At 50.1% G+C, this 16462-nt stretch overlaps 2 protein-coding genes across 3 annotated transcripts; one reads left to right on the top strand and one right to left on the bottom strand.

Moving 5' to 3' along the window:
- Positions 1-424: 424 nt before the first annotated feature.
- On the bottom strand, positions 425-7785 carry CNR2 (cannabinoid receptor 2). The gene is made up of 2 exons (XM_085559626.1): positions 6764-7785; positions 425-2142 (listed from the first exon to the last, which is right to left on the bottom strand). Exon 2 carries the CDS (start codon positions 2074-2076, stop codon positions 1027-1029), a length of 1050 nt encoding a protein of 349 aa, XP_085415752.1. The 5' UTR covers positions 2077-2142; positions 6764-7785; the 3' UTR covers positions 425-1026.
- Positions 7786-12757: 4972 nt separating this feature from the next.
- PNRC2 (proline rich nuclear receptor coactivator 2) lies at positions 12758-15913 on the top strand. Of its 2 annotated transcripts, none has more exons than XM_085559601.1 (3): positions 12758-12900; positions 13716-13917; positions 14382-15913. In XM_085559601.1, the coding sequence occupies exon 3, from the start codon at positions 14400-14402 to the stop codon at positions 14820-14822; it is 423 nt and encodes a 140-aa protein (XP_085415727.1). In that variant the 5' UTR covers positions 12758-12900; positions 13716-13917; positions 14382-14399; the 3' UTR covers positions 14823-15913. The 2 variants fall into 2 exon arrangements, with proteins under 2 accessions (XP_085415727.1, XP_085415726.1); XM_085559600.1 differs by having other exon boundaries at positions 13713-13917.
- Positions 15914-16462: the final 549 nt, after the last annotated feature.

Raw genomic sequence — 16462 nt, 5'->3', positions numbered from 1 at the left:
GGGGAATATCCCAAGGAGGAATGGAGGGACATCAAGGAATAATGCCAGCAACCCTGTGCATCCCTGGAGTGGTGTCCAAAGGCCTCTGGAGCTCTGGCAGCCTTGGGGCTGTGCCCATTCCCTGGGGAGCCTGGGCACTGCATCCTCTGGGACACAGGGCAGAGTGCAAGGGCCTCGTGGCCATGCCCCAGGCAGGCTCATCCCTTTTGGAGGCATTTTGGATGCTGGCAGGAGCCCAGCTGCTCCAGGCCACTGGTGAAGGACCCTGTCACACTTCATCATCCATTCAGCTAAAAGTGCTGCTTTTGTGTAATTTGCAAATAAACAACCTCAATCAAGTTCCTCATGCTCAAAGTTTGGGGCTTAAATTTGTCACCTGGAGAGCTTTGTGCACCAAGAAAGAAAAGGAAGGAAAACCTGGGAAATGGCTTATATGTTTAGTCACATAATATCCAAAAAACACCCGTGTGGTTCAGTCAGTTCTCCTGAAATCTGCTGGAAGAAATGTGCTGCCTGCAAGGTCCTGTCTGCCCCAGCTCTGGCCAAACTGAAGTGAGAGATTGGAAAAGCCCTCCCAGACCATTGAGTCCAAGCTGTGCCCAGTCCCCACTTTGTCACCAGCCCAGAGCACTGAGTGCCACATCCAGGTGACACCTGCAGGGATGGCGTTTCCAAATCTCCCTTCCAAAGCCTGACCACCTTTTCCATGAAGAAATTCCTGCTGATGTCTAACCTGAACCTCCCCTGGTGGGAGATTATCACAGAATTATGGAATATCCTGAGCTGGAAGGGACAACCCAAGGACCATCCAGTCTTGGCCCTGCACAGGACATCCCAACAATCCCAGCCTGTGGCTGAGAGCAAAGTCTGTGCGCTTCATGTCCCAGCATCGAAGGGTGACATCAGCAAGAGCTGTCTCCACATCACATCACAGCTGATCCTTTAACTCCCATCAGAAAAGAAAATAAAAAGTGATCCAGACTGTTCCTTCCAGGCTGAGTGGGTGGATTTCCCACAGGTGCCTCCCTACATGGCGTGCGTGTCTTCACAGACGGTCTCTATCACGGAGGACTTGTGGGTGCTCTCTGCTTCTGGACTCTCCTCAGCGGCCTTCAGCTGCCTCCTGAAGTGGGAGAACACCCTCCTCAGAGAGGAGAACAGCTCCTTGCTCCTCAGGGCGTAAATGATGGGGTTCACCATGGAGTTGAGCAGGCAGAGGGTGCTGCAGAAGGCAAACACCTTGCGCAGGTGATCGCTCAGCCTGCCGAAGATGCTGTAGATCATCAGCACGAGCACGGGGGACCAGCAGAGCATGAGGACAGCCAGCACCATGACCAGGGTCTTGGCCAGCATCACGTCCATCCTCATGCGGGTGTTTTGCTTCCCTGCCTGTGCCTGGTGCTTCTCCATGTAGGCCACGTGCTGGCGAGCCCTCCAGAGCACGTGGGCATAGGCGTAGACGATGCAGCCCAGCAGGACCACGACGAAGCAGATCCAGCCTGACAGGTAATTGTCATCCACAAAGGGGAACAGCTCGGAGCAGGCGGAATCCAGCACGCAGCAGTTCCAGCCCAGCAGGGGCAGGCAGGCAATGGTGGCACAGGTCACCCAGAGAGCTGCCAGGGCTGTCCAGGCTCTTCTCCTGGTCATCAGGAGCTTGTACTCCGAGGGTCGGCTGATGGAGATGTAGCGGTCCAGGGCTGTGAGCAGCAGGCTGCTGAGGGAGGCCGAGAAGGACGTGTTCACCCCTCCCAGCTGCAGCAGGAACACCTCCTTGGAGAAACCAGCCTCGTTGAACACGTGGAAGTTCACGAAGCTGCAGACAAAGATGATGCTGGCCAGGATGTCAGCCAGGGCCAGGCTGCCGATGAAGAGGTAGGAAGGTTTCTTCCTGGTCCCGGGGGATGAGAAAATCAGGTAGAGCACCAGGGAGTTCTCAAAAACACACATTGTCCCAAAGAGGCCACACAGGATGCCAATGCTTATCTTCTGTGCCTGAGTGCTGAGCACCATAAAGCACTCCATGGTGTTCCCACTGCACTTGGAGGTGTTTGCAGGTATCCTGCAAGTATCCATGGTGGTTACCTGGAGCCGGGAGCTTACAGAGAGCCTTCTGCTTCCTTCTTCATTTCTTCAGATGCTCTGCAAAAGGTGAAGGTGAAGAGAACTTAACAAGCAATAAGTTCAACCCAGACTTCCTTCCCTTTAGAGGGAAGCAAGCTAAATGAAATCAGCCCACACAGAGCTGCTTTCAGGTCCACAGCCCAAATGCTGAGGCCAACTTCCATGCTCTTCCCAGGCTTTGTCCCACCGGTCGTGTGGCTGAGACCCATTTCCCACAGCCCAGGGCCACCCTGGATGTACCACCCGGGTCTCCCAGGCTGGTTCCTCGCCACAAGAGGGAAGCAGCAACGCTGAGAATTGTACAAATCCTGAGGCAGCTCTTGCACTCCTCCAGGGTTCAGTGCTCAGGGCCAGCAGCACTGGAAGGGACTGCTCATGGGGACAGCCACTGGCAGACAGGCCCTGCAGGACAGCCTGTCCTCCTGCAGCTGCCCTGGGACATGGCTGGATGGAGGAGGGTGGGAGATATGGCCCTACCAGGGACTCAGTGCAGCTCATCTGGGAACACAAAGTGCACTCTTCGAGGATTTACTCCTCACCAAAACTGCTTGAACACATAAAACAACAAGACTGGTTTTATATTTAAGCTGGCCCATTGCAGCTTTACAAAGCTCATTGCAGTTGTGTTTTCCCCTCCATCTTCCATGTGCCATGGTCAGAGTGATTAACAGATATTATTAGAGCTCAATTAGAGATCAATATTAGAGTACAGGTTGGACAAACGAATGGGGACATGGAGGACTGAGACCACCAGAGCCTAAGAACTCCTGTCCATACCCAGGATTAGGTTAATTTTATCAATACTTTTTAGCATCAGCAGAGGTGTGATAGAGGGAAATGTCTGATTTTACACAGGGCAGATGCTGTGCACTCTGCAGCAGGAAGAGCTGGGTTTCTCTCTGCAGTTCTGCAGCTCAATGCATTTAACCCCCTTCATCTTCATAACCTGTCCTTCAGGTGTTATTTTCTCCCCTTCTTTCTGTGGATTGCACTGGTGTTTAAACCAAGTTGTGCACTTGGATTTCAGGGAACAAGGTAATCCTGGACTGGGTTAGAGAGGAGGTGAAGAGGCAGCTGTGGGATACCCCAAACCTGCCTGGATTACAAAATGTTCTGCCCAAGCCCATGGAGCAGGACCCCCCTTCCCAAAAGCTTCCAGGATCCCTCATACAAGCAATGGGATCACAAATTCCCTCTGCTGGAGGAGAGCACTGAGCTGACAGAGTTCCCTTTCCCCCAGAATAAACAAGTCACTGTCCCTCCCTGCCCTTGGCTCTCTTGTGAAAGAGGAAATGTCCCAAACACATGAGCCATGGCCAGGGTGTGTGACAGGCACAGAGCAGGGGCAGGGCTGTGGGCTCCAGCCACCTGTAGCCCTCCACCTGTGGCTCCCCTGCCTGCTGTGGGAAATACAGCTGCTGCTGGAGGTGACAACAGCCAGCACTGCCCAACAAACCTCTGTCCGTGACATCTCAGCAGAGATGGGTTTATAAAACATGGGTTTTATAAGTGTCCTGAGGACTTCCTTCCCCACGGATCTCCCCCAACACTCATCTCTCTTCCTGTGTTTCAGGAGTTGCAAAATACCCCCAATGACTCGAGAGGCTGCCCAGGAGGTGACAGAGAAGAGCCCCAGCCCCACATTTGATTCCTGCTGCCTGTCAGGGCTGGGACATTGGTGGCTGCAGGGAGTTCAGTGCAGGTTACAGGCAGAGCAGGGCAATCCTGATTGGGATTTCTTGGTATTCCAGGCTGCAGAAGTCCTGGACTTTGGGCTGACGTGTGGCCGAGTGTTGCAGCAAGCTGTTTTCCTCTTACATCAGGCTCTTGCATGGGGTAACAACACAGGAGCAGGATGTTGCCCTCAGATCTCAGCACTCTCCTTTCCTGCAGCCCTTCCCAGGAACACCACACAGGCAGCAGGAATTACCAACTGCTGTTATTAAACCTGACAACATCCCTTCCCCTGGAGAGAGATGGATTTAGCAGACAGATGGACTTCTCATATAGCAGGGCTCACCAGGGACCACTGGAGCAGCAATTGCCTCAAGTTTCCAAACCTCCCCAGCATCCAAACGAAGACATTTCTTCATTAAGAAGCCTCCAGCATCACCTTGGCATCCATTACCTGAAGCCAACATTCCCAGGACAATCATAAATCCTCAAACCTGCAGTTGTGCAATATCCAACTAACATCCTTAGGAACCTGGAAACCACTGAACACCAGGCAAGGGAGTGAAGGCAGCAAAATGCCATCCCTGATGTTATGCTGCTTGTGGAGACAATCTGCTTATAATGTTAAAATAACTCCTGTGCTGCCTGTCCTGGCCCAGCTCTCTCCACTAAGCTGAAAAAAAAAATCAAATAAAGTCCTGTGCTGGGCTCACAGCAATCAGGCAGCCCTAATCTTCCTTTCCCACATGTTCTGTCTCAGGCTGAATGACAAGGACAGATCTCTGCTCCCCCAGACCCTCCTTGCAGCTCCTGTGTCCATGAGGGAAGCACAAAGTTCATGCTGCAGCTAAAGGTCTCTTCTGCACAAGCATGAAAACACAGGCAGTGCCAAGAGCTCCTCTCCTTGCACTGCTTGTCCCTTGTTTTTTTGCTTTTTTGGCCCCAAAGCTGGTTTTTCCTGCCCAGGGGACATTTTCCTCTTGTCAGATGGGTTTGTTTGTCCATGGCCTCTGCCCCCTGCCTGGCTTAGCTCCTGGGAAAAGTGCCAGCCCATACCTGGTTCCTGGGAGAGAGCTGACCTACAGCATCTTCCACAGGACAAGTCCCACTTCCAGGGTGGAAACCCCCTTTCCAAGAGCAGCATCTTCACCTCCTCAGCAATTCCAGCCCCAGGCATGGCTGGGCATCCAGCCTGGCAAGCCCAGAGTCCCAGCCCCATGGGCTGACAGCTCAGCTCAACAAGAAAGAGCCAAGTGCCTTCTGGCCCTCCTTTAGCTCCAGGGCTGGGGCACAGAGGGGCTGGTTCCCTGGAAGTGCAGCAGCTGAGCTGAGATTCCCTGGGCTTCTGCACAGGATGAACTCTCTGATCACAGCACGGCATCTCCTGCCAGCAGGAAGGCCCAGGGTAAGGAATATTTTGCCAAAATACCATCCTTGCAATAGGGAACCCCCCCAGCAACAAGAGCAGAGCCCCAGCAAACACCAGTGAATGAACAAGGAGTGAGTTATTAGGAACAGAACCCAGATAAGATACTTGGGAATGCAACATATTCCTGACACAACTTCAATGGTTGCACAGTGCCCAGAGCAGCAGAGAAACCTCCCCTCCCACCAGAACTGCTACTGGCCCACTCACTCCTAATAGCTCTAACTGGCTTCGGGGGAAATTAAATTTGCAAATGAAGAAGTCCTTTTCCTTCTCAGTGCCTCGCTGCGATTGATTCCAGCTGTCGGGCGGGCGGTGCCTCGCACGCAGCAGCACCGTTCCTGCTTCACTTGGGATGGGTTCTGCCTTCACAGACCCAGCACGGCACCCTGCTGGTTAAAAAGTTATCTACCAGTTGCTTAGATAATGTAAAATTAAATTTTCCTGCTGCAATCAGCCAGTGCGTTGTGCCTGCAGCACTCTGAAAGCACTGCTCTTGAATATTTCATGTTCAGAATATCTGAGAGTTTTGAGCTTTACAATATCATACAATGTCTTAAATGATCACCTACTAGGAACAAGTGTGGTGATTTATGCAAAAAATTGTCACTAATGCTTGCAAATTTCACTTGCTGAAGAAGCAAAGTATCTTTTGCTTTACAAACATTTTAGTTTATATGTGATTTCCTGGTTTAGTTGCAGAAATTTTTCCATTATTTTGGAATTAGCTGTAAACCTTGGTTTGTCCTGCTGACCACATTAAATGACACCAAGTGGAATTCCCTCCCTGACGTAAGATCTGTCTGCCTCAAATGTCACACTGAAGATTATTTGATAATTTATTATGAATCCAGCTCTGCCTGTGACTGCCTGAGGGGCAGTGAAACCCAGGACAGGGTGGGTGCAGAGCAGCTGCAAGTGCCAGTTCGGGTACAAAGCAGGGCAAGCCAGAGCTGCTGTCACTGCACCAAAACCATCACAAGCACTGAACTCAGCATCACATCCCTGTGAGGCATTTGGAAACACATCTGACAGAGAATCAAAGAATGCTTTGTGTTGGAAGGGACCTTAAAGCCCATCCAGTGCCATCCTTCCACTGTCCCAAGTTGCTTCAAACCCCATCCAACCTGGCCTTGGACACTTCCAGGGATGGGGCAGCCTGTGCCAGGGCCTCCCCACCCTCACAGGGAGGAATTTCTTGGAACCCGTTCCCCCTTGTCCTGTCACTCCAGTTCCTGATGAACTGATCCAACATTAACAATTCCTAAAATCAGCTGTAAAGAGTTAACCCACAACCTGCTATGAAGCACTTACCTTTCACCTTCTCCTTAAGAAAGAATCCATCCTAAAAACCAATTTCCCACCCTCTGTTGCACATTGCCTTGCAGTTTATCCCGAATAGCTGATAGTGAATCCCAGGAATCTCCCCAGCCTGCCCTGTGCATGGCAGCACCGAGGGCTCTCAGGGTGATGTGCTCCAGTGTGAAAAAGGGCCCAGGGCTGCAGGATGCTGTGGGTCAGCAAACACAAACCACTCACCTCCCCACAGATGCTCCGGGGCTTCCCACCGCTCCGGCTCCCAGGGCAGCTGGTGCAGATGTACACAGTGCCTGCTTCCCCCTCCTCTCACGGCACTTCTGGTTTCGTCTGGGTTTGTTGAACCATCCTGGTTTATTCCCCTGGGTTGGAAATCCATCAGTGTGAAGCTTTCCTCTGCTTCCTTGCTCTCTGTCACATTCTTTTGGAGAATGTGTGTCGGGTTTTCTTTCCTTCCTCCCTTCTCCTCTGGGTGTTGTGTTCTGCTGCCTGCTCGTGCCACATCTACAACCACCCAAAACCTCTGGCTCGCTGAAATAATCCTCCCAGTCTCTCTCATTTCTCCATGAAATGGCAGAGTTGGAGGTAAGAGACATTCAGGTTCTCCTCCTGATTTCTCTGGGAACATGGGAAAGTATGGGGAGGAAAGAAGCTAGGAGGCAGATGTGGAAAAATGTGGATGTACCTGGTTGTGTGCAGGTCTAAGGGCAAGCTCAGAAATCTGCTATCTGTGCCTGCAGCTCCACAAGCAGCACAAACCTCACCTGTACCCCTGAATTTCCCTGTACACAGTCAGCTCATGCCAGAGGAACAAGGTGGTTTTCTCTCTTCAGGTGGAAGGAAAATGCCTTAAGGTTTTCAGCTACACATTCCCTGTGGTCAGGAAGGACCTGGGGCTGCAGAGGCTGTGGTCCTCAAGAAACCACTTCCCCCTCGGCTGGGCAGTGGCTGCGGGGTGCTGGGTTGTGCTGGTGCTGCTGGAAAGCAGGGACAGCTTTTCCCTGCCGGGGGACACCAGGGACAATATCACTGGTCAGTGGGGACAGGCAAGCTGGCCCCAAATCCCAAAGGAACTGGCCACATTGTGGTTGGATGTAGACCATACAGGGTGTAGTGGGGAGCCTCGGAGGTGAAACAAAGACATGACCCTTAGCCCTTGGATGCTCCTTACCTCGCTGACACCCACAGAGCCACCCCACAGCCCTACCCCAGCACCAGCAACTCGGTTCTCCAGCTGGGAACTCAACTTTCCTTCCTGCTGGGATCCCAGTTCCCTCATTCGGTGGCATCACGAGCCAATCCTGTCCATCACCCTGTCCTCCCAAACGCCGCTTTGCCTCCTTCCCCTTGGGCACCGTGAGCGGCTCGGGGCGGCGCAGCAGCCGCCGGAGCTCAGCGGTGCTCGGCTGCCCTCTCCAGGGAAACCCGGACAGCGGCCGGGGAAAGCTTGAGAAGCAGGCAGGACTGGGAACTCAGCGCTTCCTCCTGGCCCCCGGCCGGGACAAGGGGGTTCCCTGGCTCTGCACAGCCCTGCCCGGCCCTCCGGGGCTGGGAGGGGGTCAGGAAACAACAATAACGATGAGAGGCATCAGGGGTTGTGGTGTAAGAACAGGAGATGATGCGTTGTCAGCTCTGTCTCACAAAACAATTCTTCCATTCCCGTTCTGAACTGACAAATTTGCAGGAGGAGGTACAAGATTGTAAAGAGTGGATGAGAAACAAAGATTCTTAATGCTGGTCCTGAGTTCCAACAGCAGCACCCAGCCCCAAATTATTCCCTGCCCTGACACAGCTTCACATCCTGCAGCATCCTGTGGAACATGGACCCAAGTTTCCTCTGTCTGCAGGGAGAACTGTTGTGTCACAGGAATGCGTGTTACAGGAAAGAAATATTATTATGACAGCAGAGTTAGAAGCTTTTGAGTCTGATTTATAGCAAAAATTGTCCTGCCAGACTAAAGGAAAACTATCAGAGTTGATTCCTGTAATGTAAAGGTTTTTTGCTGGAATAACCCTGCTTTGGGAACACCCAGGGTGGAAGCAATGCCGTGCAGGTGCTGGGGAAAGGGACTTGAGCCTGGTGCTGCTCAGCAGTGCAGGAGTTTCTGTCTCCAGAGCAGAGTGAAGACCCCTGGGGCTGTGCTGGGACACAGAGCATGTGGTGGGACACTCAGATACCAGCCCCTGCTGGAAGGGTGTCTGTGCTCTCTGGGAGGATGGGATTTGCTCTTCTTCCTCTGACTGCTGTGTTTGCTGGACTGAATTTGAAAACTGGGTGGTGCAGATGGGGCTGAAGGTCGGGCACTGCTCACCTTGACGAAGTGTGACTCAGAGAGCCATGGTGAGTGACTCTCTACTGCACTCCTAGAGAAAAAGCTCAGAAAAAGCTCTCAGATTTACTGCCATGGCTAGCATAGCTCCTGAGAGCAAGCAGGGCTTGTCCAAGGGATTCTCCTGTGCCCTGGCCTGCAGCACAAACACCTCTGCTGCTCTTGTGGAGGGAGGAGCGTTCAGGTAAAACTGTTTTCCCTGCTGACAGGACCTGTACCAGGCACATTGATTTACATGGGCTGAAGGTTTCTGCAGGGCTCTGTGACTCAGAGCCGGTGTGGGTTCCAACGGGGAGCTTGTTGAGGCAGAAAACAGGGTGTGTCTCAGGAGTCCTGCCTGGACCTGTTTGCTTTCCAGAGTGGGAAAAGCTGTCAGCTGTGACAAAGCTGCTTCAGCACAAGCCCTTTAAACCCCCCAGGCTCAGGGTCTGGCTAACTGCTCTGTCAGCTGGACTAGTGCACTCCTAGTGCAGTTTGCTGGGTGCTGTGCACACCCCACACACCAATGCACAGTGCAGTGCTGGATGTGATCTCACACTCACGAGCTCCAGCAGTGCAGAGGAGGAAACTCGTGTTCCCTCAGGTGTAACTCAGGTGCTGGTGGACATCAAATTACTTTATGGCTAAAGCTTATATCAATATACTTATAAGGAGATTTAAGCGATTAAAGTGTGTAGTTGTAGCACATTGTTTGGGTTCTTGAGCCTCTTCTCTATTTAGCCTGCAGAGGTTCAAATGTCTGCTCAGTTTCTGTAGCTCACTGCTGTGAATATCCTGAGCTTTATTTAATGAACACAGGTCCTCTGCCAGGCAGAATAAAGGATATTCTAAACATTACTGTATACTCAGATTTTAAAGACAACATGCACGTTTTCCTCATTAGGAGATTTAGATTAACAATCTGGTTAATGTTTGGCTTAGGTGGAAACATCTAATGAGTTTCAAGTGTGTCATGGGACTCTTGGAGCCACTAAAAGTAAACATCTTGGGTTTACTGAAAGTCACCCACTGCCGGAAACTCGTCACTGTGAAATAAAACTGGGGCAATGGTTCACTATTGATTCAACAAATGAGTCATCCGTGCTGCAGACTTCCTGCAGCATCCACGCTCAGCAGCTCCACTGAAACACTCGGGCAGGAGCATGTGTGTGCTGAGATCCATCTCAGCCACAGCTGGGAGCATCTTAATTTGGGGCTAATGAAGCTCTGGAGGCTTTGTCTTCACTGGCACTTGCTGGCTGTGGCAGTGCCAGCACAGATGGAGCTGCTTCCCTGGGCTGGAGTAATGGTTGCTGTGAGAGGGAGTGGAGGTGCTGAGTGAAGAATAAAGGTGGCTGGGGAAATCCTTGAGGTGCTGTCACCGTGGCAGCAGAAGTGTGGTGGGGAGCTGAGGAGGATTTGGGTAACTCAGCTCCCTGGGAACACGAGGGAAGCTGGGATTTATTGCAGTCATCTTTGGACTACCTGGAGGAAGTGGAATAATCCAGACAGAGCAGACACTTGCACAATAGACAACTCCTGTCTGTGCTGTGTACAGCTTATGAGAGGGTGTAGTGGAGGTCACCGAGTCTGTGTCACCACGTGGCACAGCAGGGCGGGTGTGGGAGCACTGTGGTTGAAGGCTCTGCCTCTGAACTGGGTCTGCAGCACCTGCAGGGCTGCAGGACATCACAGCGTGATCCTGGAGGCAGCTAAAATATCCCAGTCTGCCCATGAGTACCTGAGGTCGATGTAGCGTCACATGCTTAGGAGTCACAAATGTTACATCCAGAAAAGGAAAAGGGTTTAAAAATCAGCATTTGAAGGAGTCAAGTAGCTCCTGTTGAAGGAATCTCGGGTAGAGATGATAAAGGATTGAGACAGAACCTCAGGATTCAGTCTGTGCTGTGTCTTTAGGACGTGGCAGGAACTCGAGTGCTTCTGTCTGTTGTGGTTTCCACAGCTCTGGGAACATTTCTTTGCCTTCCACTGCAGGGGAGGAAACCAGCCCAGGGCTTTAACCGCTGAAGGGTGAAACACAGAACATCACAAGCTGGACTTTGTGGTGTTTGGGGTATTTGTCCCTTTGATTAAAAAATACCCTCAGTGTTCCTGCTCGGCCTCCAAATGACTCAATTTGTTTCAGTGGAACAGTTCCTGCACAAATACAGGAATGGCTTATCACTGCCATTTCCTGCTCCCCCAGGCGAAATGTGTCAGCCTGACCCCAAAACCAGCTCTGAAAGACAAGTTGTTTCTTTAATTATCTCAATGATACTGAGGACAAACAGCCAGACCTTGTGTAATCCTTGTTCTGAACTGAAAAGTACACGCTGTTGTGCTCCCTAGATGAGAGAGCAGAACATTTGCAGCCTGCAAAATGCTGTTTCTTAATCCCACTGACATGTCCTGGCTTGAGAACATCCATCCACACGCAGGGGTGAGATTGTGTTTTAGCAGAAATAAACACACCAGAGATAGAAGCAAAGCAGAAATCTGCTGATGTGCATTGTAGGAGAGTTGTTAATTAATGAGTGGAATTTCCAGGCTTACAGCAGATATTGTTGTCTTCCATCTAAAGACAAAAAAAGCTGCTATAAGGACCTCAGCCATTACATTGTGCCAAGAAATCCAAAGCAAAGGGAGGAAAATAAATTAACTTCAGCTGGTTTTGTGCTAACATACAATAAAGAATAGGAACAAAGGTCTGGGCTTGGGTATGTCAACACAACTTGTGTATTAAAATATATGCTGACTTTTTAATAACTTCATGATGAATACAAACTTCTTTCTAGAATCTTTACCTTGTCCTGGGTTGGGCCACAGCCTGTAACATCAGGTCAGTAAGGAATCAGTTTTGTTTTAGGGAAAAAGCAGGATTTTTTCCCCTCCTGTAGCTAAAAATGCAGGGTAACTCAGTGGAACCAGGGCCTTTCCTTCAAAATAGAAACTCTGAATGTTCATCTGTTGTTTTTAAGTACTGCCCCGACTTGGTGGGGTTGGAACTGAACTTGTTCTTTTCTATTTTCTTTGAAACTTCCTTTTTTCAGCCTTTAATGTGGCATACAGTGTTAGACTGGCCTCTCAGTGGTAGGCAGGGAACACTCCCACATGGGCAAATTTCTTATGTATACCTGATTTTTAATCATCCTACACATGGAAAAGGCCAAATCTTGTGGTTTTCTTTCCTTCAAAATGATCCTTTGAGACAAAATAAGAGAATGTGAATATAAGCACAAACTACAGCCACTGCCAGGGGCTCTGCTGTTTTAAACCTGGGGAATCTTTTCCTTGCCTTTTGACCAGAAACATCCCTCTATGTCGTTTTCAACACTTTAAATTTAAACATTAATTAGTTTAACTAAATGCAGGCTGGGTTCAACAAACCCGAAACCATCCATTTGACATCAGAGCGCTGCGGCCATCTCCGGGGAGCTGGATTTTACTCTTTGTTCGCTGAATCCCTTCTCTCGCTCGCACAGCCGGCTGTTTTGTGCGCTTCTCCCTTTTTTTGTTGATTATTTCACCTCTTTGAAGCCCCCAGCAGCAGCTGGCGGGGGCGGTCCCTGCGATGTTTGTTGTGCTAATTCGCGGGCGGGGCGGGGCTGGGGGGCTGTGGAGAGGGGCCGGGGGGACCCGCGGGCGGTGTCCGGCGGCGGGGCCGGCCCGGGCGGGACAAAGGGCGGCGGCCGCTCCCGCGCTGCCCTCCGTGAGGGGATTCAAATGGCGGCCCCACCCGCCCGCGCGCCGCGGCCGCTCTGCCCCGGGCCAGCCTGGCAACAGGCGGGGCTTGCTCCCATTGGCGGAGCGGGCGAGAGGCGCGCTCCCATTGGCTGCGGCCGCGCGGCCCCGCGGAGGGGGGAGGAGGGAGAGGGTGTTAAACGGAGCAGGACGCGGCCGCCATTTTGTGAGGGAGAGCGAGGGGCGGTGCGGAGCGGAGCGGGCTCTGGGGGCGGGGGTCGGACGGTGACGGCGGAGCAGCGCGGGGTCGGTTCCCGGAGCGCCGCGTGTGTGTCCGTGCTTGTGGGCGAGCGGAGCGGACAGAAGTCGGTAAGGGCGGAGCGGTGCGGGAAGGGCCGGGCGCGGCCGCCGCCATGTTGTGCTCCGTTGTTGGGGAAGGGGGACGGGGGGGTCCCGGCTCCCGCGGGTGTCGCTGAGAGAAGGGACAGAGCTCGGAGGCGAACGAGCTGCGGCCAGCGGGAGCACAGGGCAGCCGGGCCGGGGCTGGTGACGTTATCTCGGCCTTTGGTTGTAGTCCAAACAAGGCGGAAGCTGGAAATGGAGATGGGCGGCTCCTCTGGAGCTCTGGGAGGGATGGGCAGGGGGCTGCTGACTTTGGAGAGTGACGGGAGCTGCGTCGAGACTAAAATCTCAGGATCCCAGGACAAGACAAGCCATGAGCAAAACAGGAAATTAGTGTAAGAGTTATTAAGGAGTTACTTGGTTAAAGAAACAGCTGACAGATGACAAATGGAGCTCTGTGATGGCTGGGGAAGGGTTTGGACACTGTGGGCAGTTCCTGTATTGGTCCCAGTTCCCGAAGTATTTTCTATTGTACTTTACTTTTTCTTCACTGAAACGAAAGGGATAAAGTTCTTGGTTGTTTGTTAAAATGCTTTGTAAGACAGAGCATGAGCAAAATGTTATTACGTAGGATATGCTGAGTACGGTGGTGAACTTCATGTAAGTAGAGAAAAAGAAAGCTGTCTTTCTGGGTGGGGTTTTGTGTGTAGCATGTTCTCATCTTTAACCTATAAACAGAAACAGCTGACTGAATTATTTTCGCTTGCCCTTTTTTCCCACCCCGAAGTGAAACAATTGTTTCCATAATCTGAATCGAAACTTGTTTCTCGTTTCTGCAGCAGGACTTCTCCCTTGGAGCTTCTGTGCCGAGAATCCGATGTTGGGCTCGGCTCCCTGGCTGAAGACAGCAGATCAGCCCATGAAAACTTCTATTCCCAGACAAAGGAAGGAGTCCAGCACAAGGCATCACCTCTTCTTTCAGGCTTGGAAGCAAGAAAGGGGGCAAGAGTTGGAGAGTGTAGAATCGGAGAAGACCACTGAGAGGTAAATGCAGGTGGGAGAGGGGAAATAAACTTTGCAGGAGAGCCAGCAGGGAAATGCTGACTATGCTGTGCTGGAGTCTGGGCTAGGCTTTGGGGATTACATGAAGCCTGCTCCACTTGAGGTGCTTTTCAGTTCATTTGATCAGAGCAATTCTCAAACTTCCCAGGAAGTCTGGGGAGTGGCTTTATCAGTTCAAACTTTGCCCAATCTCTAGTTGCTAACAGGCTGAATTTAAATGTCTCCAGCATTCAATATTGACTGATTAAATTTGGCTCTGCGTTTTCTGAGCAAGGTTTTGTCAGTCCCATTCCTCCAGTTAGAGCTTTTCTGAAGAGAGAAGTGTGTTTAGAGCAAGTTTTGGTTAGGCTGACTTTTGTCCCTTTGCTTAAAACATAAACATTCTCTGAAATACTTTGTTTAAAAAAAAAAGAGTAATAAAGACTTAACCTGACTCATTTTTACAGGTGACATTTAAGTTGAAGATGGGTGGTGGAGAAAGATACAACATTCCCGTTCCCCAGTCTAGAAATACCACCAAGAACCATCAACAACTTAAAAACAGGCAGAAGAGCAAAGACCCCAATTCTCAGATGAAAACCTACGTGAAGAAGGAAAGAGGCCACGGCTGCAGCTCCTCTCCTGGTGCATGGCAGGCCATGCAGAAAGGAGGGAAGAACAACGTTCACTTCCCCAAGAATCCCAACTGGAATCCTGCCCTGTCCAATCACAACCTGTTGTTCACCCCTCAGAGCAACCAGAACTATGCTGGAGCCAAGTTCAGCGAGCCACCCTCCCCAAGTGTTCTGCCTAAGCCACCAAGCCACTGGGTACCTGTTTCTTTTAAACCTTCTGATAAAGAAATAATGACATTTCAGCTCAAAACCTTACTGAAAGTCCAGGCCTGAGGTGTAACTTGTGTGATTTTCAGAAGTGATTTCGACTGTCAGGGTTTCAGATTTGAGCATTTCTATTCCAAACTCCAGGTGTGCCAGGACCAGGTGTTCTTGCTGCATGTAGTTAGTCACTTGGAGAGGGGTGAAAGTTTACATTCCCCTCATCTTTTACCTCAAAAGTTCAGTGCTGTGTTCACCTCACTGTGAAATAGATATTTTCTTGAAAATCAATCAAATCCTGAGCAGTCACCATTTACTGTATTTAAGAATAAATGGGACTGTGTGCCAGAATTGGACTTGAGGCTTTGAATTGTTAGAAAACCACCTTTTACCTAACTTAATGCAGCATGAACTGAAACTAAAAACGCACTGAAAACTTTAGTCAGGTTATTTGCTGCTTTTCAGACTGGTGTGAGATTTGCTAAACACTCTGCAGAGCAGAAACTTCCATCTGGGCACACGGGGAGGCACAGCTGATTCTCTTCCCTGTCCCTGCGAGCTTTAGTGGCACTCCTGCAGTGGTGGGTGAGCGTTTCAATCCCTTGACTCCCATCTGGAATGTTCTGGAAGGGTTTGGCAGAACTCCTCAGGCAGATCCAGCTGTGCTTCCCAGGAACCTCCATGAGTGCCAACTAAAGAGCTTGCATTGCCAGGAGACTGCCAAAAAAGCTTCCCCAAATCCTTGTGTGCCCACTGCACTGGAGTTCTAAACCACGTTTTTATCAGTTTTTATAAAAAAAGGTGGAGTAGTTCCTTAGTTTGGTTTTAAATTGCTTCCCCTGTAACAATTAACAGTTTGGGGCACATGTTAGATGTTCTCACAGGGAAGACAGAGCCATGTAAATACATGTAAAACATTGTAGCATATGTAAATTTCTGCTGGGCTTTCCTGCACAGAAGTATTTTTAGTACAAAACTGCTGAATGTAAGATGACCATGTTGAGTACGTGGCCTGGTTTAAAAAAATAATATTTTGTTAAAAAAAAAAAATTAAAAAAAAAATACATTTGTGGCTGTGCCCTTATACTTCACATGCAGTGAATATGCACATTGTATTTGGTTCTTACATTTTTTTTTTTAAGTAAAATCAGTGCAAAAAAGGCTTATTTAGATTTTTTTATTAAAGAAAAAAACTTAAAAAAAAAAAAAGCTGCTGGAATCTCAGATCCTCCTGTTGTGAATGTGTAGGAGAGGTGTGTGTTCAGTGACGAAAAAACACTGAAATGTTCCAAATCAAGTGTTTCACAAGAAATGCAAATGCCTGGGCTCAGGTGCTTGATAAAACTGCAGGATTGTAATCGTTCTGTGTTCCTGAAATGCATCAATGCTCTGTAAAGCAACATTTTGTCCCAATCTTTGCTAAAATCCCTCGGCAGAGGACCAGGGCAGGTGGCTCCTGTGCTGTCACCCTCTGGCTGATCTTGCTGGAAGATGACAACAGGAGCAGCCACAGTTCTTCCAAAATACAAGGATTACTTTAAAAAAAAAAAAAACAACTTTAATTTGAACGGGCCTTTTGCAGATTGTGAAATGTTTGGAGGTGTCTTTCTGTACCTTCCAAATGCAGTGGCAGCTGATCTGAATGTTTACAAAATTATTGCTCCAAATCACATGGAATTGGCAGTCTCTAAACTTGTGTTGACCTGGACCTT

This window comes from Lonchura striata, chromosome 23 (genome assembly GCF_050655825.1).
Source record: "Lonchura striata isolate lonStrDom1 chromosome 23, ASM5065582v1, whole genome shotgun sequence".
NCBI classification, from domain to species: Eukaryota; Metazoa; Chordata; class Aves; order Passeriformes; family Estrildidae; genus Lonchura; species Lonchura striata.
Note: the sequence above shows the minus strand (reverse complement) of the source record. Positions and strands in the feature narration are given on the sequence as shown.